Source organism: Myotis nattereri (genome assembly GCF_964212035.1).
Source record: "Myotis nattereri genome assembly, chromosome: 14".
NCBI classification, from domain to species: Eukaryota; Metazoa; Chordata; class Mammalia; order Chiroptera; family Vespertilionidae; genus Myotis; species Myotis nattereri.
This window is the reverse complement of record NC_138089.1, coordinates 54930202-54956678: the sequence shown is the minus strand read 5'-3', so window position 1 is coordinate 54956678 and position 26477 is coordinate 54930202. Positions and strand designations below refer to the sequence as shown.

Here is a 26477-nt window from a genome sequence, read left to right as displayed (position 1 = left end):
GGGCTGAGTGGACTTTGGAGTCCACATACTGCTGGCTGCACCTCCCTTTGCTCCGGACCACCTTCTGGGGGAATGTGAGGCTCAGCTCACAGAACAGGATGCTGATAGCTATTGGTGCTGCAATGTTAAGAAAGTTATTCCAGTCTTGAATTCAAAGAGAAATAGCCCTGGAGTCATTTCCTGGATCCTTGAACCAGGATGGTGGGAGATGGGGAGGTAGAGAGGAAGAGAAAGGAAGGGAAACACTCAGACGAGTTTCCTCTTAACACGGCTGAGTCGCACACTCATTCACCTGTGTACAGTCATTGATTCGCTCACTCAGTCTACAGTTATTGAGTGCTTGCTGCATGCCAGACACTCTAGGTGCCAGGGACCAATCTGAAGGTAGAAAGACTCCAGAGGATGTGATTTCTATAATTCAGGCCAGACATGATTGATGCCCTGAGGCCTGGCAGCAGGAATGAAGAGAAATAGGCAGATTCCATTGATACATGGGAAGTTGAAGTAACAGAATGACATTTTTTGAATACAAGAGGGGGATGTTGGTAAGAGAGGAGATGATGTCAAGGATGACTCTCATTTTCTGACTTGAGCAAAGGGGTAGGTGATAGTGCCAAACACAGAGGTAAGGTCCCTGAAAGAAGAGCCGTTTGGGTAGGGGACCTGGTAAGTTCAGGTTGGGTCACATTGAGTTTGAAGCCCCTCTGAGACATCAAATGAAAGACACTCATTAAATACTAAGTCTAAAAATTGGGAAAGAAAGCTGGGTTCAGCAGATAGACTTAGGGAACATCAACATTTGTGTTCCAAAGAGTTTTGATCTCACATGAATACCCTCAGAGTTCAGAAAATGGAGCATGGCTCTCTTGAAAGTTTTCTTCTGGCCACATTCAGTTTACCCAGAGCCTCTTCTCCCTTGGTTTCCTCCTACCTTTTTTAACTGCCCAGCTGCTCCTTCCAAGGGGACTCAGTTCCATCTTACCACAGTTCTTGGTGAGGGCTGGGAAGACCTAATCTCAATTTCTTTCCATGAGAGGTAGAGTCCAGATTCAACCAACCAAACAAACAAACAAAAAAACATTCTTGATAAGACTGATTGCCTTTCTTACCAAAAGTTGAGTATGAGTTTGCAACAGGATAAGAATGAGAAAGAATAAAGGCAATGAAAGACAGAAAGTCTCCCTTCTCCGAAAATGTCAATGACACTGCATGTGGAGGTCCCAGCAAACTGTGGCCTCTGCCCATCTCCTCCCTTTTAGTCCCAAACCATAAACACACTTAAGAATGTGCTATGCAAAATTCCCTTTAGTTCCAAAGTTTGCTTAACACCTTCCTGAATATCCTCTTCCTGGCATCTTTTTTTGTGAGTTAAGGCATGGTTGAGTTAGGGCCAAGCTAGCAAAAGGAGCTCAATGCTGTATGTGCCAGCAAATCCCTGTCAGCTGTCACCTATGGAATCCTGTGCTTCAGCAGGAAATACCAGAATGCCAACTTAGCATAACACAATTCCCACTTTGCTGCAATCTCCTGCTGCGCCCAGGACTTCCTCTTTTCCTTCCATCTAGCCAGGTTCTAGGATTTGTAGGAACAGGAAGAGTGCTAAGACCATAGAGCAGAGACTCCCAGAGGCCACATCTTGTGAACTCTTGATGGGCAACACGGAGATTTTATATGTAAAAAAAATATGAAAGTAAAGAAAGACCTGCCCTAGCCGGTTTGGCTCAGTGGATAGAGCGTCAGCCTGTGGACTGAAGGGTTCCAGGTTCGATTCCAGTCAAGGGCACTTACCTCTGTTGCCGCCTCTATGCCCGGCCCTGGCCCAGGCGCATGTGGGAGGCAACCCATCAATGTGTCTCTCTCATCACTGATATTATAAAAAAAGAAAGAAAGACCTGATTCACCCTCTCCTTTTGACATGACACATTTTCTCGATCCTAGTCCAGAAGCAAAACTACAGAACTGCTTTCATTCAAATTAACATGTTTAATGTAATGGATGGTGCTGTTTTGCTAAACAAAAAACATTTGTGTTGGCTTAATAATAGAAAAATGTATTTAGAGGTCGTTTGGGTATTTTTAAATTTGTTGGTCTACTTTATTTTTCTTTTCAAGCATGCTGAGTCATTGCTATCTTTTCATTTAACATGACCCTCTATTATAATGAACCAATCAAGCTGTGCAGTCCAATAATGAGAATGTATTGAAAATTTTTACTGCTACTACTACTAAACCATTTTGAGTTGATAACACAGAAACGAGATCTGCATGAGGCATTACTTTAAAAAAATATTTTTATTGATTTCAGAGAGAGGAAGGGAGAGGGAGAGATAGAAGCAGCAATGATGAGAATCATCAATCGGCTGCCTCCTGCACGCCCCCTACTGGGGATTGAGCCCAAAACCCAGGCATATGCCCTGACTGGGAATTGAGCCATGGCCTCCAAGTTCTTAGGTTGATGCTCAACCATTGAGCCACACAAGCCAGGCAAGAGGCATTTACTTTTCATGAGTCTACTTCTGCCTGCTGTGACCTAGGTCTTTTTACTTCAGCTTGTCTATCATGTAGGTATTGAGTGAGGACTCAATTCTCCTACCTCTTGTCTCTCTTCAAACTACCACACAACACTTTTGTGTGTGGCTTATTCAGCCCAATATATTGTCATAAAGCTTTCATTTGCATGGGTGCATCGGTTATGTAATATTGCTCTGTGCTCATTTGCATAAGAAGTGAAAGAAATGAAATGGAAGTAGTAAGCACATTCCTGTTTTGCAATAATTTTTAGGATGTCAAATCAGAATCTGTTTGCAAAATGACTTACAACGCTAAAGCCTTTTCCTATGGCAATGCTCTCAAGTGCATATTACCACTGCTGAAGAGAAACTCTGTCTTTATAACATGAGTACAATGGTAATTATGAGTCAACTGTTGTCATTTCAACACCATCACCCTAACGTCATCCAGAGAGGCTTAGCCCCACGGTAAAAGTTCAATGCTGTCACTTCAAGATGGGGATCGCTCAGTACCCACGTCATTGTTAACACAGCTCAGAAACGACACGGCAGAAGCTGATTTCAGTGTGAGTATTTCACCCACATGACTGAGGATACAGTTAAAATAATCCTTGTAAGACCATCCACTTTTGAGAACATAACACTTTTGGGAAGGTTGTCTATTGAGAAAAGAAAAATATGTAAATTCTAGAATTCTCCCAGCCACAGACACCAGTGTGGGATCCACACCAATCTCTGTCATCTTCTTCATTGTTCGGAAGAGGAACCAGGCCAGGAGAGAGGGAGGCACACAGGTGCTCCAGGACGGGGCTGGACTCAAACTCAGCGCCCTCCCGTTCCACCCAGCCTTGTCTCTGGATCACCTTGGCTCTTGCACCCCATGGGGCAAGTTGGGTCTCACTAAGTTCAGAAATAGAAAATGGTGATGCTAAAGGATACTTATTTTTTACTGTAGTTTTTTAAATGTGTGTGTGTGTATTTTTTGTTTGTGTGTTTGTTTTTTCCTCTGTGTCTCCCTTAAAACTTAGAAACTTGGGGTTCTGAGTTCACACTGTCAGTACATGCAGAATAATTTTGTTTCCCAACTGCAACAAGAGCTCCCTCTAATGGCTGTTTATTTGGACAACAAATTCTTGGGGAAATGAAATACCCCTGATCTTTTAGAAGGGAAGGCTTTAGATCATTTGTAACCCATTTCGGTCTATAGGTTATAGAAATCCATGATTGATAGTTCTATCTCTGAAAATCATATCAATATAAATAAAGCAACATTTACTTGATGTAAACATTGTGTTGTACACCTGAAACTAATACAAAATAATATTGAATGTAAACTGTAATTGAAAAATAAAATGTAAAATTCTTTAAAAAAACACACAAAAACTTACTTGATGTAATGGTTAATTTTATGTCAGCCTGACTAAGTCACAAAATGCCCACATAGCCTGGCCAGTGGCTCAGTGGCTGAGCATTGACCCATGAACCAGGACGTCACGGTTCGATTCCAGGTCAGAGCATATGCCTGGGTGCGGGCTCGATCCCCAGTGTGGGGTGTGCAGGAGGCAGCCAATCAATAATTCTCTGATTGTTGATGTTCCTATCTCTCTCTCTCTCTCCCTCTCCCATCCTCTCTGAGATCAATAAAAATGTATTTAAAAACAAACAAAAAACCCATTTAAGTGTAGGCCTCTTACAACTTGTGTTAAACCAGTGGTTCTCAACCTTCCTAAGGCCGCCACCCTTTAATACAGTTCCTCATGTTGTGGTGACCCCCAACCATAAAATTATTTTCGTTGCTACTTCATAACTAATTTTGCTACTGTTATGAATCGTAATGTAAATATCTGATATGCAGGATGTATTTTCATTGTTACAAATTGAACATAATTAAAGCATAGTGATTCATCACAAAAACAGTATGTAATTATATATGTGTTTTCCGATGGTCTTAGGTGACCCCTGTGAAAGGGTCGTTCGACCCCCAAAGGGGTCGCGACCCACAGGTTGAGAACCGCTGCGTTAGACAATGTAGTCTTTTCAGTAAACACATCAGAAACCAGGGGTGTTTTCAGGCAATTCTGTTTTATCTTCTCTTTTACATCATTTTGGATTTATGATTCTGATAATACAGCCCTGTTTCAACATCTAGAATTCATCAACTAGTCCTGAGCTTGGAAATATGGAATCAACTGTCCTCCAAGGCGATTTGTTCCTTTCACCGGAGAGTAGTTTCAGAGGCCACAGGAGTTTCTCTGAATAAGCTTGTTCCACATTTTGACTGGAATTTGGCAGGATGGCAGCAAAACTCTCCAACAGTATAAATCACGGTGGGACAGAACAGATAAAGCCTCCTTTAAAAAAATGTCCATGGATTCTTACTGCTATTTCCAGTTTACTGCTATTTAAACAACTTCTTTTTTACTTACTCTAATAGAAAAGTGTAGTCATCCCTTTTTTTCACTTTTTAAACGACTGCTTTTTCTTTTTTAAATTAATGTTAATTTTTAAAAGCTTTAAATGATCATACCAAACCAGGGCTCTACATTTCAGTGTTGACTTCCAAACCAGAAGGCTTCCTATCTTATTTTCTTCCTTGGCTCGCAGACCAGCCATCCTGCAACTGGCTTCACGGTGTGCAAGTCCCATTGATTCTTTGGTCAGCATGGCCTTAGCACCAAAATCTGTAAAGAAAAAAGCCTTGCCTTCTTCCAAGAAAACACCAAAGAAACTATGAGCTCTGTGCACTCAGTGTGACGGCATGTCTGCTTAATAGAAGATAATAGTGAAATGTAGATTATAGATAAATACCACTTCTCAAAGTTCCCAAAAAATCTGTCACTTTTCTCCATGTGAACTCCCTGATTTGAATTTGTTTTGCTTTCCCTTCATATTTTTTCTTCCACTGGTGCCTTTGTATATTTTGGGACAGAACTTTAAGTAGAAAACTAGTTTCACAGAGCCCATGGGTACATACAGTGGCCTGTACCAACTCAAGAGTCGACTGTGCACATCTTTTCCCAATTCTGCATTCAGAGACACCATGCTCATAGCCTGCAGTCACCCACAGTAGAAGTATTTACACCATGGGAATGGGCAAATGCTGTAAATCAGGACTTTTTACCCAGAGAGTCGATTGTTAAGCATTTACAGAACTCTGGGCACACACCTGTTTTCCCAAAATTAGTCAAAATGTCAGAACATGCTATCAATTAACATCTAGAATTATCCGAGTAATATGCCAAACATTATGGTTGAGAATTCCCACTCAAGAGGTCTATATAGAATAGCTTTGGGAGCTTTATATAATTCCTGCAATTGTCACTGCATAACGTTCTCCAGAACCAACCCTTAAAATATAAAAAATACATCCTGGCGGCATAGGTCAGTGGTTGAGCATTGACCTATGAACCAGGACTGATTCCTGGTCAGGGCACATGCCCAGCTTGCAGGCTCAATCCCCAGTGTGGGGCATGCAGGAGGCAGCCAATAAATGATTCTGTCTCATCACCTGATAGCTCTCTCTCTCTCTCTCTCTCTCTCTTCTTTCTCTCTGAAATAAATATATATGTATATATATTTATATATATGTGTGTGTGTGATAAATTAAGACAGTAATTTGATTTTTAAAAAAGACAAAAAATACAATTAGATTAATAGTACATTTTAGTTATAATATCCAAGGCACATTACATTTAGTTATCTACCAGTTTCCAGGGGGTTTTATTTCCACAACAGACAAACATAGAGAATTCAGTAATGTCTAGTGATTAAATTTCCATGCTGACATCCAATTCTTGACATGAATGAATACATGCTATGCTCCCTCCTCCCCAACTTTATACTCTGAATAATTGTGTGCCTTCTGGATGATATGGAGAATAGAGCCTAGCAAGCCTGAGTATGAGTCTGGCTTTGCCAAAATCTAAAACGGACTTAAGAAATATCGTTTCCTTGTTGAGTCTGAGTGGGGCTGGCCCACTAATTTCTTCTTTCTAGTAGTCTGTCACGGCACCCCTGGTGTTATTCCCAGGAATGTAATGGCCTCAGATAACTCATCGTTGGAAATTGTTTGCAGTAGAGCAGCGGTTCTCAACCTTGGCTGCACATTAGAATCACCTGGGAATCTTTTTTAAAATCCTGATTTCTGGGTCTCATCCTCTGGAAATTCTGTTTCTTTGTTACTAATGTTGTGGCCTCACCCCATAACAAAGAAACAGAATTTCTGGAGGACGAGGCCCAGAAATCAGGATTTTTAAAAGATTCCCAGGTGATTCTAATGTGCAGCCAAGGTTGAGAACCACTGCAGTAGAGGTTCTCATTTTATTGTTCATTTAGCACCTTAATTTAGGCAGGAGAAACACTTCTACCTGAAGGCTCTATGTAGCTGAATTCCCCTGCCTTTTAATTGCCACTTCAACAGAGAATGATGGCCTAAGCCAGGACACTCAGGCCTCGCCCTCCAGCTGCCTTGGGACAGTACTTGGCCAGATTCCTCTTTCTGAGGGGTTGGTATTCTGAGCTATATTTCATCTGAATCTACTACACTTCCTCCCTACTCTCTGCTATTTGTTCTAACCCAGCCCCACACCTTAAACAGGACTTCCTCTGGCATTGCCTCCATAGTCTTACCTGCCCCTTAAACTTGGCTGGGTCTGCCTGCGCTCACTGAAGGACATAGGGCCATGCCTTGGTAGAGCTTCAGGAATAAGCCAGTGTTTGGCTACCCTGGCTCCCAGCACAAGACTGCTCTGGATGCCCCCTTTCTCCTTTACGCCGAGTTTCGCTCCACCTAACATCCCTCCACATTCTACAACATTCTATTATCTTCTGTGTTTTTCTATGTATTACTAAAGGAAGGTTGGGAGAAAGGAAGTATTCTATCTATTCCCCTGTTTCCCCATGTCAGAAACCTGCAGGAATCACAATACAATCCAGATCCAAAACTGACTCAGAACAGATGTGTTTGTTTTCTAAGACTCATAACCTTGGAGAGACGCTAGACTTATCATCAGTCCCCCAATTCTCTCTCCAAAATCATTTGCATCTGGCTAATATTGTTGGCCATTTCCATATAGCTTTTAATTTCTATTATTTCTTCAAGCCAGTAATTATTTCAAATCTTCTGCTTGCTTTCCAAGAGGACAGATATTTCTTGGGTAACCTTTTATTTTGTTGCCATTTTTTAAATTCTCTTGCATTACAGAGAAAGTGTGAGATCTTAAGGTTTCTGCTTATTTGGCAACTAGAGCATTGTGAATCATTCAAATCTTTCATAGGGCATCATATTGCACTTACCATCTCCTATTGCTTTTTATATTTTCATCTTGTTTTCCAAATTTATCTGCTTGGTATGGGTATATCTGATTCACTTGTTTTAACTGCTGTTTAGTTATTTAAATATATGATTATTGACTTATTCATTCTCTTATTGGTGGATATTGATTAACTTCGTTCTATGTCTCTCTCTTTTTTTCCCAATGGCAAGCCATGCTTCACTGAACAGATTTAAACTTACACTAGTATCTCCTTTTTTCTATGAATGCAAGTTTTCTCTAGGATGGGTATTTAAAATTATAATTGCTTGTTCTCTACAATATCCTGCTTTACTAGTATCCACAGACTTCACCCCAAAGGTGTTGTAGAAGTTTATAAATCCTCATTGGTAACTTATGAGAATTTTCCCCACATCTTTGTCAACACTTGAAAATTTTTAGTTTTTGCCATTATGATGGTTGTACAATATATTTTTTTCATAGCCCTGAAGAAAGATATATATCTTCATTTTGAAGAAACTTGGGTCCTAAGCAAAATAAATAGAAAAGTCCATAGTGAATAACATCATAGTGAAATTTTAGAATTCCAAAACAAAAGAAAAAACATTTTTAAACAACCAAAGGGAAAATACAATTTACTTACAATGGAAGGCAGGTAGAATGGCAGATTTCTCATTGGCAATTATAGAGGTCAGAAGACAATAGAATGGTATCTTCAAAATGCTGTTTGGGGGAATAAAATCAGTCAAACCAGAATTCTATATTAGTCTCCTGGTGATTTTATCTGTACATTCTCTATTGGACCTCCCCCACCTTCTTCAGAAATAGAAACTGTCCCTTGACCAAAGGGGTGGGTAGGTGTCTGAAGCTGGGCAAATCCTAGAACCCCATGCCTTCTGGTCACATGACTGTCAAGAGTAGGCACATAAACAAAGAGCTCTGGCCCGGCCGGTGTGGCTCAGTGGTTGAGTGTTGACTCATGAGCCAGTAGGTCATGGTTGGATTCTCCGATAGGGCACATGCCTGGGTTGCAGGCTCGATCCCCAGTTGGGGGCATGCAGGAGGCAGCTGATCAATGATTTTCTCTCATCATTGATGTTTCTTTTTCCCTTTCCCTTCCTCTCTCTGAAATTAATAAAAATATATATTTAAAAGAAAGAAAGAGCTCTGGACATTCTCAACCCTTCCATCTCCATGCTTTGAATATACATTTTCTTTGTTTTGGCCCCTTGCATCTGACAGTCCATTGAGGAAACTTTTCAAAGAAGAAAGAAAAACTTTGGTGCTCAATGCTACCAGCTCTTCCTTAGGACTCCAGCTATTCTATTATATTAGGACCCAAATAGTTCTCCAAAGGGAAACTTACACTAGAAAAAAATGGAAGGCATTACCTGAGGAACTGGGTTCAAAAATCTGACTGAGGACTTTCGGAGATTTGAGACAATGCAAGTAACAGCAAATTAAATATGTAGGTGAAAGGATGTTAAGGAGATAGGTTCCGCAATGATACAACCATCCTAATGCAGGTGAACACTCCTGCAGGGCATAATGGCACCTGGGCACCAGGCCATTTGGGGAAGTGAAAAAACCAAGATTGGAGAGAACACTCCTGGCTGTAGAACAGCAGCCCTATCAGGGGCCATTCTTAGTTACCTGACAGTGGGGACCTGCCTCAGTGAAAGTGGTGTTGGTTTGGCAGAATCTGTTAGCACCTGGGGAAAGATCTGGAGAAGGCAGTGTAGACTGTGAAGCCCGCAGCAATGAAAGTGTAGAAAGACTGATAGTAGCTCTGCCAGAGATCTGAAAACCAGGATGTTTTGTGAATTTAAGTTGTAGAAAGACAGATGAGTGAGGGAAAGAGATGGAAGACAGGAGCTGAAAGGAGGATGGCAGTGGGAGGGCATGCAGGACCCTGGAGTGAAGAGAAGGCTACGGTCTCCGTCTGCCCCTAGCTGTTCCTGTGCTCCCAGCACTGCCTACTGAGATCAGTGAGCAAATCACGGAAGATCTTTGGTTGTTTAAGAAGCTGTGGCTTAGAAAAATAATGGAGTTGACATTCTGAATAAATACATTATGCAGCTGAAACCACTTGATCTTTGCATCAGAGGAGAAAACCCTTAGGGAAAGAAATGGACAGGATTATTTTTAAAATAAAAAGTTAGTTGGCAGATTACCATAGTAAGGAGATGAAAAGTCAGGGAAATCAGATGGTAGCGAAATCCACATTGCCAGGAGTTGAAGACAGACATCATTAACATTACAAGCTACGTAATGAGGTGTCAGCAAGATGTCAGCTGTGGGGAAAAGTTGGAAGATGATGCTTTTTTTACTTGCAGCCAAAGCTCTGGTTGAAAATAAATGCCATATCTTGCAGCTGACAGTAGAGATCTTTAATGATCCCCATCAGAAAACTAAGACTGTTCAAGGGCCTGACTCAGAAAGCTTACAAGACAGAAGAGAAAGAACAGAAGCTGTTGGCTGCAGAAGAGGGTGTTCATGGAGAATTTAAGAAATGGAGGGTGAATTATAGTGAAAACAGATTATGTAAAACTCAGCTGGAAAAACAAACAAAAAACCCCAGGACACCAGGCTTTTTTTGTTTTTGATGCATCAAGATTTCTTCCTGTAGAAAAGAGAGACGCTGCTTTCCTGAGACAGAAATTGCATAAGACAGAAATTGCAGGTAGCAAGCTCAAAGACTGTTGTACTTCAGAGACTTCAGAAATAAACCCAAATCCAGCAAGATCTACTAAATAGCTCCCATCAATAAGAGGTTCTGGAAACCAGATGGGCTCCCATGAGATATTCTGATGAGTACAGGGCACTGTACTCCCCACAGTACCATTCACCTTTCTTTACTATGGAAGATGAATGCCTAGAAGTGAATTAGTTGTGAGTGGGCTTGTACCTGGGTACAGGGATATATGTGGTGTCAGGAAAAACCTTACTCTCTAATCTGCATGCAAACATGAAGAATGTCTAGTGGGTCCCACACCCTCTGATGACACACTACCCAACCCTCCTTGATGGTGGACACAAGAGTGATATCTCCATTTCATCATTAATCAAATAGATTTGCCTGGATGTTTGCATAGGGCTGTTCATGGATCACCGCCTGGGCCAAGGGACTTTTTCAGTATTTGATGAAAATATCTACCTCTAGCCCTAGCTGGTTTGGCTCAGTGGATAGATCATCGGCCTGAGGCAAGGGTCCTCAAACTACGGCCCGCGGGCCACATGCGGCCCACGGAAAACATTTATCCGGCCCACCAGGTGTTTTGGCCGCCGCTGTGTGCATAGGAATTTGTTCATAGTTTTTTCTTAAACTATAGTCCGGCCCTCCAACGGTCTGAGGGACAGTGAACTGGCACCCTGTTTAAAAAGTTTGAGAACCCCTGGACTAAAGGATCCCAGGTTCAATCCCGGTGGCTTCATTAATGAAGAATGGCCGCTTTCTACAGCAAGGGCTGGTCTGGCTAACGCTGATGAAAGTAACTGCCTATCTTTATTAGGAGCACCTGTCATTAACTCAGCACAGAAAAGACTCCCACCGCTATCAGCCACCTTCTCAAAAGTGGACCCAGACACTCTTTCTCACACTTCCTTCCTGGTGGGCTTACATTCTGTCTAAAGGAGCCTTTAGAAACTTAAAGCCTTTCTCCATAAGAGACTACCTCCTTTCTGGAACCCAATTAGTTGAGATTATCTTTCTCTCTCTCTCTCTACAAAATACTTCCAGCCTATGGGATCTAGAGAGAAGGCCATTAGCTTCTCCAGGTGCCAACCCTGGGCCCCACAGGCTTCCAGCCTTAGGTTATAAAGAAACTATTGGGAGAATTTATGTGCTTCAAAACCCAATGTGAATGTTACTTTGGTAATTAAATTTAACACCTTTTTAGAGCTTAGTTTTATTATTAAGAGATCTTTTATGAGCCAAATTATTCAAATCTGCTAGATGTTTTATTTGCTATGAAGGCTACCACTTAAACTCTAGTCTCTCATTTTCTCCACTCTCCTCAAACCCATTTTATGCATTATTAATGTGGTTTATATAGTTAATGTAGCATATGCAACAGAAATGTTGAGTGTCATGTTGAGTGTAATACTTTTACATAAAATTTTTTAAAGTATAACTATAATTATCAAGAATGTTTGTTAATCTATGCTCTTTTGCTCAGCCACACTTTGGATAAACCTAGTCAGTTAATCAAAGGTCAAAACAATCAACTTTGTGTTGGCGAACTGTTTCGTAAGCGGAAATAAGTAACCCAAACCTATGATGTAATTCCAAACAGTATACTCTTCAATTCACTAAATCATTCAGAGAATCACTAACATAACTATTCTATCAATATTTGCTTTCAGTCATGAAAGTGGAGATTGTCAGATTCTTTTATTCCAGTGGAACCATTTAACTATATAAAACTAGAAATCAACATAGATCCTAAAATCTGCCTTAGGTGATGTGGAGGTGTGGCCAGGAGCCTGCTGACTTCACCTCCCTCTTATCTCATAAGGTGGCATCTCCAAGTACTCCAGGGCTCCACCAGCTCAGATTGGAAACTTCTAGGTCACAGCATTATGGCAGCAAGGTCAAGGTCACATTTCAGTGGCCATGGGGGCCATGACCTACCTCTCCCATTTACAAATGCAAAACACTGTGTGTTATAAGATGGATGTATAGCTTATGCTCAATAAAGAAGAAGCACAATCTTTACCCAACATTCCTCTGAGTATGTACCTGCCATACAAATACGAAGAGCAAGTGCGAAAAATCTCTCCAAATCACAACTGTACACCTTACTGTCCAGTCGACAGAATCATCTTTGTCCATTAAGAACACTTCATTAGCCCTAGCTGGTTTGGCTCAGTGGATAAAGTGTCAGCCTGCGGATTGAAGGGTCCCAGGTTTGATTCCAGTCAAGGGCACATGCCCAGCTCAATCCCCAGTGTGGGGCATGTAGGAGGCAGCCGATCAATGATTCTTTCTCATCATTGATGTTTCTATCTCTCTCTCCCTCTCCCTTCCTCTCTGAAATAAAAAATATCTTTAAACAAAAGAACACTTTATTATATTTCAACAGAGGTAATAAGTACCCTTTAATGGTGTTATTAATGGGCCTGACACATGTGCTATGGAGTCAGGCAAGAAGCCCTCCTAGGACCCTTCCAGGGTGAGTTCCCACATTCCTCTGATGTTAGAACAGCAGCCCAGATGACATTCAGCAAACTACTGTCTCACAGAACAGCCCCATCTGGCTGTGAGCTGTCAGAAATTTTATAGCTTCCAAGAGAGAAGGCTTCCTCATCATTCTTTATTCCTTAAGATTAGCCTCTCTCTTGCTCCAACTCTTCTGAGACCATATGGGTCTCAAGTTAGATTGGGGATTTACATCTAAATATGAAGTTGTAGGCAAGGACTTAGTGGCCAAATATCGCCTTGAATTGTAAATTAATTAACTCATTAATTAAATTCACCAGGGGAAGGTTTTTTTTAAGAAGATTTGATGACCTCAGATAAAGTGGTTTCTTCTCCACCACTCTTATCTCTGACCCCAATACCAGCACCCTCACTGTGGACAGGACTCTTCACCTCCAACTTCAAGAGAAAATCAAAGCCAAAGGTGGGAAATGACCCAAGCTCCTGCCACTGGCCCTGCATACCCATCAGACTCTACTCTCCTTTTCTTCTTCAATTTTTTCCTAACAAAAAGGTACCTCTGAATCCATGCCTAAACCCCTCATCTGTTATCTGGATTCCACCTCCCACATCCTCAGTTCTTGACTCTATCAATTAATCTCCTCCCCCTTCATGCACCGTCTCTGCTGCCTTCTTCCAGGGGCATTCCTCATGCTCAAGTGTCTCCTGAGTTCATGGAAAATTCCTGCTCTTGCCCTATCCTCTGCTTCCCTTTATGGTCAAGCTTAGCTGAGGGAGTTATATCAATCTTCATGAATTCCTGTTCCTCACCTTCCATTTGCTCCATACAGAGGGTGCCCTACAAAGTCACCAAAAATTCCTTATTACTAAAGACAACAGACATCTGTGATTCCTCAAGTCTCTAAATTTTTAAAAAATTGTTCCTATAAAAAAACAAACAAACATCCATTCAATCAACAAGTATTTATTGCTTTTACTAGTGCTGGGGACTGAGGATGTAGCAGTAAATGAGTACTGGCAGTCCTGGGGTCTACATTAGGAAGGAAAGGGAGCCACACAATAAACAAGTGAAAAAAATGAACAAGATAATTCCACAGGGTGATAAGCGCCGTGAAGACAGACAAACTAGAGTGATGGGCTAGAAAGTAACCATGGAAACCACTCTGAGCTGAAGGCACCAGTGCAAAGATCTTAGGCCAGAGCATCACAGGCAGAATGAACAATAACAGAGCCCCGAGATGGGGACAAGCACTGAGGAGCTATGACAACATCTTATTTACAAGTACAAAAGGAGAGACAGGAAGAAGGCAAGAAAGTGTGGTCTTCCTCAGTAGAGAAAGGGCATCTGAGTCCGAGGCAGAGTGCGCCAAGCCTGGATGAACCATAAGCCTTTTACCCTTATGGTCTGGAGCCTGGCTCCACATCACCTCCAGACCTAAGAAGAAAAGTGTTAGGAGGTGGGGAGGGTGGAGGAAGTATCTACTGCCTGCATCTTTCACCCTTCAATCCCAACATACAAATCAGCCAAGCTTGGGCTTCAAATAAGCTGGGGTGGCTTCTGGAATGGACCCTGCTGGAGCCTAAAGAGAGATGGATCCACTCCAACCCTCTCCTTCCACCTTCCAACTCTGATGTAAGGAAAATGGCCAAGAGGGGCTCCTATAAGGCTAGTGTGTGGCACGCAAAGGAACCCTAAGTCAAAGACAGGCCCAGAAGGGAGTATGTTAGAGTTTGTTTTTTCTGATGATCAGCTTAAGAGGGTCCTCAGGGGACATGGATCCAATGTGGACTTGGAGGGACTTTCCAGTATTTGTGCGTGGGAGAGAAAAATGAGAGCCCAAAGATGTTATCCCAAAGCCAAGTTCCCTAACCTCACACACACACACACACACACACACACACACACACACACACACCAATCTACAAGGTGACCCGAGAGTCCTTCATTTAACCTGTGGACACACTCCCTCTCTATAGCATGTGTATGTGTGTAGGGGGTGTGGTGGAACTAGGGTAGATGGGGGCGGGGAAGTTAATTCCTATGGTGGTGATAGAGAGCCCATACTGACACCAAAGTCCTTCCCAAGAGTCTAGGGCTACAGAGAGCAGAGTTGGGAATTCAACCACAATCCTGCACCATTATGATTGGGACAAGTCTCTTTCCTCCCCCCCCCCCCCCCGCCCTCAACACACCCTGCATGGCCTCTTACACAGGAAGAGAAGTCTTGGGCTGCTTCACCTCCCCTAACTCACCCCTCCACCCACTTAATTCTCCTCTCCCCAAAGCCAAGCTCTCTTTTTTCTCCTGATGCCACTACAGTATCACAGAGAAATGTGAAGGGGTCCAGCTAGGGAGAGCATGGAGGGACCAGGCCTCAATCCTGCCCAGGAACTGGGCATTATTGCTATAGCAACTCTCTGAGCACACCTTCTGGTCTCGTGAAAGTGCCCAGGAGCCATCTGCCCACTCAGGGAAGTGAGGAGGTGGGAAAACAGTATTTCCTGCTTTACAAGGAGGGTCCATCTTGCAGCCCGGTTTCCAGGACTCCCCAGAAGAGGGGATGGGAGCAGGGCATCATGGTTGAGGCCAATAACCTGCTCAAAGTGGCACAATTTGCAAAGCAATGAATTCTGGAGTTGAGACCATCCAGACGGGTTGACAAGCTCAAAAGCGGAGTATTTTTTCTCACTCGGGCCGGGATCAGGAGGAGACATTCACAAATTCCTCCGTGAGGTTGGAGACAGGGGCTTGAGGAGTGGCAGGGGCTGCTTTCTCGGGCCTTTTCTCTTAGCTTCTGACACAGTACATTGGCTCCAGGTGGATGTAGACCCCTCTGACCATCCCTGGGAATATCTGTGCATCTCTAGATTATTTGAGAGCCTATTATCTTACTCTGAGAAGAATGTGGATCTTCCCCAGAGCAAACTGTGCCTCTGAGTGTGGGCTAGTACAGGGAACTCACTACAAAGAAGAAGATCAAGGATCTAAACAGGATCAAGGATCTGCAACAGGATGCTAGGGACAGAAAGGAATAGTGGTTAGAGGTTAACACATAGGCTGGCACTTCAACCATCCTGATCTGAAGACCCTGGGCGCCTGGCACATCCGGGGGGAGAAAGGACTGCAGGTGAGACCAATAGAGCCATGCCCTGAGTTCTGGAGCCCGTGGGGTGCTGCTGGGACCCACCGACTGGAGCATAACACAGAGATGCCCCTCTCACCTCCAGGCAGGCTGCCCGTTGGCCCTCCTGCCATGGAGACCTTGGGCATCAGCAGGTGTCTGCCTCTGAATCATATTCGGAACCGGCGAGCTTGCCCAAGGGCATGTGGGTCAGGCAGCAGTGTGTCCAGGAGCTGAGGCCATCCATTCACTTGAAACTCCTCTTTGGTTACTTCTTCCTTGGGGTTGGCTTGCTCCTCCTTCTCAATCTGGTTTACAAAGAGAGACATAAAAATCCATGACCCTGGTAAGTGCTCAGTTCATGTGACTCTGAATTTGTAGACTACCTTTGAGGTGATTTGTCTTCTGGAAAATCCCTCTGTTTAATTTCTCAATTCTGGTAGTACCTGGCTAAAATAATTTTTTTTCCTAGCCTGATCCTAGAAAGGATACTTTTTAAAGGTCTTTCTATTTTTATGTGCAACAACTATTGCTTTTCTATTTAATCACTGCAGATAAATTTTAAACACAGAAAAACGCAAAGGAAATCAAAGTACAACCCCACTCCTATGGGGGGGAAAAAAAACAGTCACACTGCCCAGGAATGTAAAGACATGAGTGACCACAAATATACACATAGGGCATATGCACTCACATGATAAAATTGTGACTATATTACATGTTCCCATTTTAATGGGAACCAGACTGTGTTCAAGAAAATAACACCCAGGAAAGATATGAAAATGTGGCCCCAGACAAGCATTGTTTATAAGCTTATTCTCCATAGCATATTAACTGCAATTAATTTAGACAGCAGAGCTTTGTGTGACCACCTATGAAATGAGACTGTCAGTTTCAGATCATCATAACGTTTTTCATTTAAAAAAGAAAAAAAAATAGCAAAGATGCATATATCAGAAGTGTGCCATACTTTTACACTATGGACTGAACTTATGGGAATCACAGCTTTTCCTATAATGTTATTTTAGACCTAAAATTCATATTAACAATAGCATTTTCCAAAACCTCAAATTATATATCAAGCTAACAACGCTGGTGCCCTTCAGACAGGATTAAGGATAAACGAAGAAACAATTGTTGAAATTTGCAGAGTGAAGTTTAGTAGCCTGGGAGGTTGGAACACATCCCTTGAAATGTGGGGAGGGAATCGCTATATTTTCCTGATTGCCTCTATGACCTCCGACAGGAAACAGCCTTTTCATATTAGAGCGCCACACAGACCCTGCCGAATAGAAAACCCTGGATGAGCACAGTAGCATAGCAGCCCACAGATCCCAGGCATCACCGTGCAGGTACCACTGCAATCAGCCACTGTGGCATCTTAGAAAATATAAGCACCTAGTTACGTAACTGGCACTTTACTGGCAATGGCAGCCCATCGGTGGCACTGGGGATGGCCAAATTGTGCAGCAACAGCCCCTGGATTCGATTTCAACAAGTGGGAGCAACTGAGGTGAGGAGAATGGGCTAATAGTTAGGTTTAAATGGCACAACGTATCCATTAAGTAGCAGTGCTAATACCATCCACCTACCTAATCTATAAGATCCTACACTAAGTACTTTACAATGATAAATAGTGAGGTAGATAACATCTTCGTTTTATAGATGGGAAAAAATGCGGTTTTGAGAGAATAAGTAACTTGGACCGGCAGCAGAGCTCAGATGCAAGCCTGATGCCAGTGTCCTTGCCCTCCCCGCTGCGCCAGACTAGGTGTATTTATAGGTCTCGTTCAGCCAATAACATCAGCTAAGCCCCGAGTCAGGCCCTGGAGACATGAGTGAAAGTCCCTGCTCCTGACTCGTGTACACTCCAGCAAGGGGGATAGACCATATGGCGTCCGATATGTAGAAGTGGAAACACCACCTGAGCCGAGGGAGGGGGTGGGCATCTGCCAAGCAAGAAATATGAAGGCTGTGCCAATGCTCCTAACCACTGACAATCATGATGATTCTGCAGACACAGGAGAGAGGTTCTCTACTTACATGAAATAGTTTACGCATCATCCACATTGACCAACTCAAAATAGGCCCCAAATTCTAGTAGTGATTAGAACTTCTTTGTGTTTTAAATCCAAAACACATTCATGCCTAGTCACTGGTTTAATGATAGAGCATGTCAATCAATGAACCATGAGGAAAGATTAACCATATCTTGAAATGAGAATATGAAGAAAGTACAGGTATAAACCTACAACCCAATCCAAGTACCTTATCTGGTTGGGCTCAAGCTTTTTGGACTCTAATCCCTTTTAGTGATCCAGAAAGCCAAATTGTCAAGGACCTAATCTTGTTAAAATAATTCTCTAAGAAACAAATATTCTAAGATAAATAGCTTAGGTTTGCATATGGTTAAGCATACAGATTAAAAATTAAAAAATGAAATTGTCTCTATTCATAGACAACAATATTGTCAATGTAGAAAATCCCAGTCTATCCCCCAGAAAAGGGTAGAATAAGTGAGTTTAGCAAGATCATAGGATACATGATCAATATACAAAAATCAATTGTTTTTATATACTACTAATGAACAATTTCAATAGCACTTTTATAAACTACTTAGGTATAAAACAAAGTATGTGCAAGATCTTTAAAAAAAGCCTAAATAAATAGAGGGATATACCATGTTAATAGATTCAACAGTGTTACTACTTCTTCCCAAATCGATTTATAAACTCAACACAATCTCATTCTAAATTCTACCAAGATATATTGTAGAAACTGACACTAAAATATATATGGAAAAATAGATAAACTTGAATAGCCAAAAACAATTTCAAAAATGAAGAACAATGTTAGGTATTTCACACTAATTGATTTTAATACTCCTTTAAGGCTACAGTAATTAAGTGTGGTGATGTTGAAAGGAAAGATATATAAGTTAACAGAAAAAAAATACAAAGTCCAGAAATAAATTCACATGTTATGGCCAACAAATTTTCAACAAAATTGCAAAAGTAATTCAATGGAGAATCTTTTCAATAAATGGTGCTGAAACAATTGAAAATGAATATGAAAAAAAGTTGAACCTTAATTCATGCCTCACACCATAAAATTAACTCAAAATGGATAATGTAAACGTAAAACCTACATTTTTAAATTTCTAGAAAAAAATCTTTGTGACCTTAGATTAGGCAAAGAATTCTTACATATAATACAAAAAGCATAACTCATAAAAAATGATAATTTGGACTTTGTAAAATTTGAAACTGGTTCAACACAAAACACTGTTAGGAAAATGAGAAAGCAAGCCATAGGCTGGGAAACGATATTTGCAAAACATATATTTGTATCTAGATAAATTTTATAATCTCTCAAAATACAATAATAAGAAAATAAAAACCCACTTTTTTAAATGGGCAAAAGATTGAACACACACTTCACCAATAAATGGTGGATGATACAAGCTCATTAAAGGATTCTCAACATCATTAGTCATTAGGAAAATGCAAAATTACACAACTATTAGAATGGATAAACTTTTAAACACTATCATACCAAGTGCTGACAAGAATGCAGAGCATTGCACGTTGCTGGTCAGAGTACAAAATGATACAGCCACTTTGGAAAACAATTTAGCATTTTCTTATACATTTAAATATACAACTGCCATATGTCCCAGTCATACCAGTCCTAGTTATTTACTCAAGAGGAAAGAAAACTTATGCTCACATGAATGTTTATAGCAGCTTTATTTATAATCACCCCAAACTGGAAAAACCCTAAATCTCCTTCAACTGGCGAATGGAAAAGTATGATAGGTACATCCATACAAAGGACTACTATTCAGCAATGCAAATGAAAGAACCATTTATTCATGCAACAATGTGGTTCAATCTCAAATGCATTATGCTAAGTGAAAGAAGCCAGACTCAAAAGGCTCCATGCTGTATGATTCCATTTATACAACATTCTGGTTGAGACAAAACTGTAGACAGAAAAAAGATGAGTGGTTTTCAGAAGCTTGGGACTAATTGCAAAGAAGTATGAGAATTTTATGGGTGATGAAGATATTCTATATCTTGATTGTGGTGGTGGTGGTTGTGTGCATAGAGCTATTTTCTGAAAAGGTTGTGTATCTTAATAAACCTGACATGTGGGATGTGTGTGTGTGTGTGTGTGTGTGTAGGGGTGTGTATTACACATACATGCACATGCAAGACCCTGGAGAAGACAGGAGGAAGATCACAGGTGTGGCTGACCTGATCAGAAAAGCGTGCTTTGTCCTCTGAGGCTGAGGGGAAGCATTTAAAAACAGGTGTAAATCCTGATAAACGTGTGAGGGCTGGTGGGGCAGGCTGGCCTGGAGAGGGACTCAGACTCACCCATTTGTGGGGCTATAAGGCTTTTCCTAGCATGCTCAGCAGCCACGGGCTCAGCAGTTGGGAAACTGCAGTAGTGCAGGTGAGTCATCAGTTTGATGTAAGATCAGGGATTTGTGAGATGAAGGTAACAAGATACAGGACAAAAGGATTAAGGCTATTAGAGAGAGGCTGGTTAACCATGTGGTCTAGGTTAAGGACATGTGACCAGGGAGGAGCTGTCAGACTGGGGGGACGCACAGCTGCCTAACCCAGGCCTCTGCATAGGAACTACCTATGATGTGCAAAGATGCTCTAGGGACCATCATGATGTGCAAAGGCCTGCTCCTGAATGGGAAGGAATTTATGATTTATGGAGAGCAGCATTCAGGAGTTCAGTCACCCAAACTCACAAAAGCAATAACGCAACCTGAGAGGCAGGCAGGGCAAGAGCCTGATCTGACAACAGAAGCTCAGGTCTCTTTCCTAACTCTGCTGTTCCCTGGGAAATGACTGGTGAACTTCTGATTTTGTTTAGCTGATAAGACCCAAGATAGATTACCAAGGCATAAACACCAGGTGAAATTAAGCATACTATATGCTTGCAATTTTTCCACAAACATGTAAGAGAGAAGTTCTGTCTAAGACATGACTACAAAGCCAATGTTATTGTCTGGGGAAATAGAGGGAGGGCTCAGAAAAGGGACTGGGAGGGCCGAAACCGGTTTGGCTCAGTGGATAGAGCGTCGGCCTGTGGACTGAAAGGTCCCAGGTCCAATTCCGGTCAAGGACATGTACCTGGGTTGCGGGCACATCCCCAGTAGGAGATGTGCAGGAGGCAGCTGATCGATGTTTCTCTCTCATCGATGTTTCTAACTCTCTATCTCTCTCCCTTTCTCTCTGTAAAAAATCAATAAAATATATTTAAAAAAAAAAAAAGAAAAGGGACTGGGAGGGCCAGTTTATCCAATCCTGCATGAAAGGAAGAATGCTCCATGGTTTTCTAGAAGGAGAAAATTCAGAGTGAACATCTTGGCATCAGGAAGGACAAAGGAAGACAAGTCGTGACATAGAAAATGTCTGGGATGTTTGGGTCCACATGACTGAAGAGCAGGCAAGCTACCCCCCGCTAACATCCTGGACCTTAGCAGCTGGCCCCAACACCTGGTTCTAACAATGCACACTATCCAACCCCTTATAGTAATTGCTCAGGGAAGTAAGACCTAGCTTGTCAAGGATAGGTGTTTATATTGCACTGAAATTCATGCACTGTGGGGGGTGGGGAGGTCCCTCAGCCCGGCCTGCACCCTCTCGCAGTCCGGGAGCCCTTGGGGGATGTCCAACTGCCAGCTTAGCACTGCTGCAGAGGCAGGAGAGACTCCCGCCACCACCTCTGCACTCGCCAGCCTGGCTTCTGGCTGAGCCTATGGGAGTGCACTGACCACCAGGGGGCAGCTCCTGCATTGAGTGTCTGCCCCCTGGTGGTCAGTGTGTGGCATAGTGACTTGTCGTGGCCATCTGAGCATCTGGACCAGGGACATGCATCATTTCCCTTGATTGCCAGAGCCTGGTTCAGTGCTGTACACAATGTCATGGAAAATCAGCTTGAAAATACATATGGAAATAAATTGGTCCTCCAGGCTTCCTGTGTGCAAGGTGCAATTTGGTACAAGATATGCTGTGAACAAATGAGTCACAGGCACACACAGCACTGCCCGGTGACTGGCCCCAGATCAGTCACTCACAGCCACAACGGTTTTCAGAAAACCACAGATCCCGCTCTCAGAAGTGGAGCCCTGAAGAGCTAAAAGCAGCTCAACCCAGGAAACTCTTTAATGCTTTCACTTTTAGAACCATAATGTGTCACATTCTACATCACAGTAATGTGGATCGTTGACTTATGGGAGATGTAGGTCAGTTTCTCAGGTGAGAATCTGTGACATGCTCCCCAGTTGACTCTTCTGCATATTAACTCTGTAAATAGCATGTGACATGCACACAGGGTACTATGCTATGAGGTGCTGGGCTTCAGAGTAGACATGAGACTCTCCAATACAATGAACACCCACTATCAACTTATAAAATAGGCTCATTTCCAAATATTAACAGGACTAAAAGTTGGGCTGCCATGTGTGTGGGCAGGGAGTATATGGGAAATCTCTGTAGCTTCTGCCCAATTTTGCTGTGAACCTAAAATTGGTTTAAAAAATAAAGATTAAAAAAAAAGTTGACCTGCCTAAGATGATGCAGACGCATCTTTTCTCTCTACATGGATCCCCCGCCTTTTACCCTCTATTCATCCCAACCTGACCACCTCTGTGCAACCTCGGTGAAGCAGGGCCCTGCTCCAGACTCCTATAGCCCAATGTACACTGACTGTGACAATATTAGGACATTTCTACCACCCTACACTGTGACCAGCTATTCTCTTGTTTGGTCCTAGTGAATCACACACACACACACACACACAACTGGCTGTTCATTGCCATGCCTCTTCCTACAGCGTGGTGCCCGGCACTCTGTAGGTATGGAACCAAATTTGTTAGATGACTGATTGACTGAGTGAATGAATGAATGAGATTATCCCTAGCTGTTTTGGCTCAGTGGATAGAGTATCAGCCTGCGGACTGAAGGGTACCGGGTTCTATTCCAGTCAAGGGCACATGCTTGGGATGCAGGCTTGACCCCCAGTAGGGGGCGTGCAGGAGGTAGCCAATCAGTAATTCTCTCTCTCTCTCCCTTCCTCTCTAAATTAAATTATATCTATATATAAATGAATGAGATTAACATTAGATGAAGTGTGTTGGGAGGAAGGATAGACAAAATGGCTGAACCTCTGCTTTACACATACCCAGATATTCCTTAGAGAGACCATTTCTCCTTCTCCGAGGCACAGGAATCCAGACTCTCATCTACTCAATCTGTTACTGTGGTCAGTACTCTGAACCGATAAATTGATCACTTCCAGTTCCAGTAGACCAAGGAAACCATGGAAACTGCCATCTGAAGTATCGTGTCGATGGCATGCATAAGGAAAGCAGAAGCCACACTAGGTCTTTCAAACAGAGGGGATTTCATGCAGGGAATTGACGGCAGAGGTTTGGAAAGGCTGAAGGAGGGCCCTTGAGATACCCAGGTATTAGTAAACACAGGAAGCAGCTACTAACCTTAGGGCTGGGGGAACACAAGGGAAGAGATGGTGTTACCAGAACCTAGAAGCTTTGATGGGGGACCCCCCACGGCTGGTGCCTGGCCCTCTGATGGGGCTGCTGCGTGGCGGCTGCTTGGACTTCTGAGGGGGGCGCTGCTTGGCTGGTGGTGGTCGGACCTCTGGACGGGGTCGTGGCTGACGCTCAGACCTTGGAGGGGACCGTGGCTCAGACCTCGGAGGGGACCGTGGCTTGGCTGGTGCTCTGACCACCGCGGGGGGTGCAGCTGGCTGAATCTTGGGTCTCTGGGGGGACGTTGCACGGCGCCTGGTTCTGAGAGGGCCAAAAGAAGCTGGAGGCTGGAGCCATGGCTCTCCTCTGCTGCTTAAGGGATGCTGACAGGAGCTGGAAACAGGGAGGCAGGCCCTGCTCCCCCTCCCACCTTCCAGTCTCCCTCTAGCACCTTCCGACGGCAGAACCTAACCCGGATCCGATGGTCAGGGGACTGGGGGAAGAGCCGCCTGCAGAGTCCCAGCCCCAGCATCACAGAGTAGAGTAGAACGGTAGGGGTACGGAGGTGGGGGGTGGCTTGGAGCTGAGAGACGACAGGCCAACGCCCAGCCCAGGTGCCGGCCCCTTACCTGGTCCTCTGGCAGGCACAGCAGATCCAGTCCTCTTCTTTCTTCTGGTAGAAGCAGCCACTTTTGCAGATGCTGTACTTCCGGTCCACAATCTCACGTTTGGAGTTGAGGAAGGTGAATGGCGGGCAGCAACGTATGCTGAACTGCTCAGAAAACTTCTGGTTCTTGGAGAGTCTGGGACCCTCCTTACCCGTTTTCTGACTCATCTCACTGGAAATCATCCATACGGGGGGGGGGGGGGTGGGGACAGAAACAGCAGGTCAGGTGAGAGTGTTCTACTCAGGGAACGCACCCCTGCTACTCCCAGAGCTGTCTTATGCAACAAAAACCTGAAGTAGCAAGTTCCTACCCAAGTATGGAGAACAACTAAATTAAGGGTTGATTAATTTTTGTGTATTTTTTGTTTTCTGGAAATGGACTCTTTTTCCCATATGTTTAATGATCCATTTAAGATAGAAAAAGATATTACAAAGCCAAACATTACGGAGCACCTAGTGTATGGTGGTTGCTTTATATACGTCACCTCATTGTTATAACATATGGCATTGTCAACAAACTAAAGATGAGAGAAGCTAAGAAACATGACCAAGTTCATAAAGCCTGTGAGAGGCAGACAGAGGATTTGAACCCATGCCTCTCTGACTCCAAAATCCTGTGCCCTTTGACCAGGCCCAGCACTATCTGTGCTCCCTGTGCTCAGCCCTTCTCTCCCAGCAGCAGGGGGCCAGGCGCTGGGCCCAGACTGGACTTTGGGGGACTGAGATGGGCCCAGAGAAGGGATAGTCTGCATAGATGTGCATGGGTCCTAGGCTGAAAAAGACTGAAAGTTGGGGAAAGAGCTCAATGAAGAAGGAAAGGTAGAGAACGGCATTTGGAGACCTCGCACAGTATGCATATGCAGCAAGGACTTCCCCAGCAAGCAAGAAAGCCCACAGTGGGGAACTAGAATGTAAACTCAGAGAGGGTCCTGAAGGGAGAATGACAGACAGGTGTTTCCCTCTGTTCCTCCACCACCTGGCCTTAGCAGGTTTTAAAATCTACACTCACTGTTGAAAATAAAGTATTTTGGATGAATGGAAATAATAAAAATTCTGCCCAGCTGGCGTGGCTCAGTGGTTGAATGTCAACCTGTGAACCAGGAGGTCACAGTTCGATGCCCAGTCAGAGCACATATAGTTACAGCCCCTTTATAGTTTATATATTTTCATCTTCTCTCGTTTTTCTTGATTAATCTTGCCAGAAGTCATCTCCTTTATATTCTTTTCAGAAGCAAACTCCTGGTTTTCTAGCTTATCTTTGCTCATTTTTTTTTCTAGTTCATGAATTTCTGTATGCATTTATTATTTTTCAGTTTTCTTTTCTCTTATGCTCTTGTTCTATTTCTCTATTCTTGAATCCAATGCTTCTCACATAGGCATTTATGACTCTAACTTTTCCATTAAATACAACTTTAGTTGCATACCAAAAGTATTAACATAAATCATTTTCACTTCATTTTAAATATGGATGAGTTCTTTGATTCATCAATTCTCTTTAAAAATCTGTTATAAAATTTCCAAGTGTATGGAATTAATTTTGTTATATTGACTTCTGATTCTAATGCATTCTAGTCAGAGAGGAGTGTATATGATCATGACTCTTTGATATTTTCTTCATAATGTCCTAGTATATATTCAGCATTGTTCCACGTTCCACATGTGCTTGAAAAAAAATGTGCATTTTGGAAACAATTTGGGGTTATCTAGCGAAGATAAAAGTATGCACAAAATACAGTGTAGCCATCTATTCTTGGGCACAGCAGCCACCTTGGATGGTGGCTCAACCATGAAGATGAAGCCTCAGGGTGGAGCACAAAACCTGGAGGAGCCCGAATTTGTGGTGACAGTGGAGCTGCTGTTCCCACCTGGACTCTAAACCTGGACTCTTGAACACTGTACACCTTTACATGAGACAATTCCTTCTCAAAGTGGACAAGAGTATAGGGAACCTGAAAGTCCTCATGGCAAGGAGGAAGGGGTGGCTGGTCTAGGTCATGTCCTCTTCTGCTAGACTCTGCTACAGGGTACCTGTGTGGTCTCACCTGGCCCCTGGCATGAATGACACATTACCACTTACCACTTGACCCCACCAAAGCCACTGGTCCCTACTCAGCAGCCTCCTATTGTGATCCAGCTGTCCTCTCAGCCCCTCCACCTCCGCTCCAGGTAACTTCCGGGTCCCACGCATGCCATGCACTACATATGGGGAATCAAGAGCCCTTTTTT

General features: G+C 43.0%; 1 protein-coding gene across 7 annotated transcripts in view; it reads right to left on the bottom strand.

Moving 5' to 3' along the window:
• Nucleotides 1–26477, bottom strand: part of MOBP (myelin associated oligodendrocyte basic protein) — a 44325-nt gene that overhangs the window by 4975 nt on the left and 12873 nt on the right. The window contains exons 3-8 of one of the 7 annotated variants that reach the window (XM_081106020.1): nt 24214–24423; nt 23636–23905; nt 16166–16373; nt 8426–8505; nt 6848–8309; nt 6155–6625 (exon numbers count right to left, since the gene is read on the bottom strand). In XM_081106020.1, coding sequence (XP_080962146.1) covers nt 16334–16373; nt 23636–23905; nt 24214–24419 — 516 coding nt within the window. In that variant the 5' untranslated portion in view covers nt 24420–24423 and the 3' untranslated portion in view covers nt 6155–6625; nt 6848–8309; nt 8426–8505; nt 16166–16333. Of the gene's footprint in view, nt 1–6154; nt 8310–8425; nt 8506–13891; nt 14379–16165; nt 16374–23629; nt 23906–24213; nt 24424–26477 lie in introns of those variants that run through there. The other 6 variants (XM_081106023.1, XM_081106019.1, XM_081106022.1 and 3 more) reach the window with 6 other exon arrangements.